Source organism: Fukomys damarensis, unplaced genomic scaffold (genome assembly GCF_012274545.1).
Source record: "Fukomys damarensis isolate Sample0158 unplaced genomic scaffold, DMR_v1.0_HiC HiC_scaffold_27, whole genome shotgun sequence".
Lineage (NCBI taxonomy): Eukaryota > Metazoa > Chordata > Mammalia > Rodentia > Bathyergidae > Fukomys > Fukomys damarensis.
The window spans coordinates 24,773,890-24,776,862 of NW_022900939.1; the positions used below are offsets into that span (position 1 = coordinate 24,773,890).

The 2,973-nt window shown below is 58.4% G+C and overlaps 1 protein-coding gene across 1 annotated transcript in view; it reads left to right on the forward strand.

Annotated features, from left to right (window-relative positions):
- Window positions 1–1,099: 1,099 nt before the first annotated feature.
- CUNH11orf95 (chromosome unknown C11orf95 homolog) overlaps window positions 1,100–2,973 on the forward strand; it is a gene marked incomplete at its 5' end in the record, with an annotated part of 3,578 nt that continues 1,704 nt past the window's right edge. Inside the window, 3 exons of the mRNA XM_010636187.1 lie at window positions 1,100–1,631; window positions 2,124–2,504; window positions 2,782–2,970. Coding sequence (XP_010634489.1) covers window positions 1,100–1,631; window positions 2,124–2,504; window positions 2,782–2,970 — 1,102 coding nt within the window. The remainder of the gene's footprint in view (window positions 1,632–2,123; window positions 2,505–2,781; window positions 2,971–2,973) is intronic.

Consider the following 2,973-nt stretch of genomic DNA (forward strand, 5'->3'; position numbering starts at 1 on the left):
GCTAGCTAGCTGTCCAGTGCTCTCTCACACAAAGCCACTGAGGCCCAGAGAGCAGAGTGACCTGTGAAAGGTCGTAGTGCAAGTTTCCAGTGAAGCTGGGACTCAAACCGTGTTTTTTTTCCCATGGATTTGCTTTAAAAAATTAAAACTGAAACAAAAAGTCCTTAACACTGTGACAGGAGCCCTCTCTGATCCTGTCTTTTGTTCGCCTGACCCTGGGGTTCTCCACTAGCAGAATGATTAGAAAGAAGCTTACTCATTCGCTCTGGCCAGAAGAGCATTTTCAAAATAAAAGAGGTTCAGAACTGAAGGAAGGGTGCGGGACTGCTTTGGGTGTCGCTTTGACAAAAGCAGTGTCCCCGAGTTTCCAGGGCCCCTCCAGTACACGCCCTTCCGACTGCTGGGCAGTGGCTGGACCCTTGCCAGAACAAAAAAATCCCCAGAAAGACTTAATGGGCTCCAGTGGGTGGTGGCGGCTGCCTGCCGCAGCATCTTCAGTGGCCACTGTGGTGGCCCTTCTGCCATCCCTTCTCACAGTCACTGGCTCTCCCAGACTCTGGGGGAATCCAAAGCTCGGTAACTCCTTTCCTTGGAGGTATTGACAGCTTTGTCTTAGGGATCCCTGTGTTTGGTGAACTGACTGCATAATCCTTCCCTGAAATGGGATGCTCAGGAGGCTGTGTTGGAGGCATTACTGGGAAAATGGAGATGACCTTTGGGTGGGGCCCTCCTGGTAGGATGCAGACAGTTGCCCCCTTTGTTCCTCTCGCCCCACTGCCTGCTCCGAGCTGGCTGCAACCGCCCCAGCCCCCTGCTCTCCTCGCTTTATCCTTATAGCTTGTCCAGAAAGGGCACCTTACAGAGCTCGCTGCCTCCTTGGCCCTCATCTTATTTTATAAAAGTCGCAGCTAGTCTGCACAGTGCCCTACATCCTTTTGTTCTTGATCCTATTTGTAAAAGTGTTTTTACTCTGTTTCTCCCACATCCCTTTTATTACTGTTGCCGTCTGTCCCTGCCCTGAATACCTCTTCCCCCTCCTCCCTTTCTAAACCTTCCAAATCAAAGCCCTGGGTTTTTTTGCCCAGAAATCAGAGATTGAAAAGCTGTCTTCCTTTCCCCTTCTTCAGGACAAGATCTTCAGCTGGAAGGGGGTGCCTTGGGGTCCTGGGGGAATACCCCCCTGCCCTCCTCCAGGGCCAGGGGACCAGCATCTTCAGGCAGGAAATACTCAGACCATTGTGAGGCCCGGGCCTCCAGGCCTGGAAAGAGCCGCATCCCTGGTCGTGACCACCGTCGATACTACCACGACCACTGGCGGCTGGAGTACTTGATGGACTTCAACCCTGCCCGGCATGGCATGGTGTGCATGGTGTGTGGCAGCTCCCTGGCTACCCTCAAGCTCAGCACCATCAAGCGGCACATCCGCCAGAAGCACCCCTACTCCCTGCACTGGAGTCCCCGGGAGAAAGAAGTCATCAGCAACAGCTGGGATGCCCACCTGGGGCTGGGGGCCTGCGGCGAGGCCGAGGGCCTGGGGGTCCAGGGGCCTGAGGAGGAGGAGGAGGAGGAGGAGGAGGAAGAAGAGGAAGAGGAAGGGGCCAGCCTCCAAGCTTGTCCACCCAAGGGCTCAGGTAATGCAGGGTGTGGAGAAGCAAGGGTCTGGATGTGATGAGGCCAAAGTAGGCAGCTCCTCTGCCCGATATCTGATTTTCTCTAGCAAGTTAATGGTCCTTTTCTGGGTGGGGTCTCTTTATTGCCCTATAGTGGTGGGGGAGAAGATGGGGGAACCTCCAGTATCGCTGACATCTTTGACATTCTCAGGTTTTACAGGGATGGAAGAGAGTAGAGGTTGGGGATCAGATGGGAAGAGCTGGGATCTGGAACAGACCTGGGAACAGGAGGGAGCTGCCAGTGAAGCCCTGGGAATGGCCAGAATCTGGATTGGGGAGGTTGGGTGGAGCTTAGAGCAGGTGTGCAAGAGGATTAGGGTTGTGAGGTAAGATACGAAGGGAGAGGAAGAGGACAAAGGTTAGGTGTGGGACCTGAGTTGGAGCCAATGAGTGAGAGGCCGTGGGGGCTCCCCGCAGGGCCAGCTTCTCAGGTGCTTCCCTCCAACCTTTCAGGCAAAGCCTCAGCTGGTGGGGGCTGCCGGCGTCAGCGGCGAGGGGGCCCAGTGGCATCCCGGCGCCGGAGACTCTCAGCCTCCCGGAGGGCTGGGGGCAGCAGGGGGCTGGGGGCCCGGCGCCTGGAGAGGAGGCTGAAGGAGTCCCTGCAGACCTGGTTCCGGGCTGAGTGTCTCATGGACTATGACCCGCGGGGGAACCGGCTGGTGTGCATGGCTTGTGGCCACGCACTGCCCAGTCTGCACCTGGACGACATCCGTGCCCACGTGCTGGAGGTGCACCCCAGCTCCCTGGGGCTCAATGGCCCCCAGCGCAGTGCTCTGCTGCAGGCCTGGGGTGGCGAGGCTGAGGCGCTGTCTGAGCTCACCCGGCCCCCAGCAGGTGCGAGGCTGTCCCAGGGCTCAGACTCCTTCACATCAGGGCAGCAACCCCGGGTCTAGGGCAAAAACTGGGAGGCAGGGACTCCTGATCAAGGGCTGAAGGCCTGCCAACCCCTTTCCTTAGACTTGAGGCCACCCCTGCCCTCTAACGTGTACACACGCTGGCTAAGGCCTCTAGCTTGGGGCTGGGGTGAGGAACAAAGATGGACCCCCTCTTCGTGGGTAAGGGCAGTACAGCTAGCAGGCTGAGACCCTCTCCCTCACCCCTTCCCCAACAGACGATGACCTCGCCCCCCAGGACCTGACCAGAAAGAGCCGGGACTCGGCCCCCGCTGCTGGAGCCCCCTCCTCTGGGGATTTCAGCCCCCCAGACGTAAAGGAAGAGGCTGGCTGGGTCCCTGAGAGGCCGGAGCCCGCAGAGGAGGAGGAGCCGGAGGAGGGAGAGGGAGAGGGGGCGCGGGCAGGGGGCC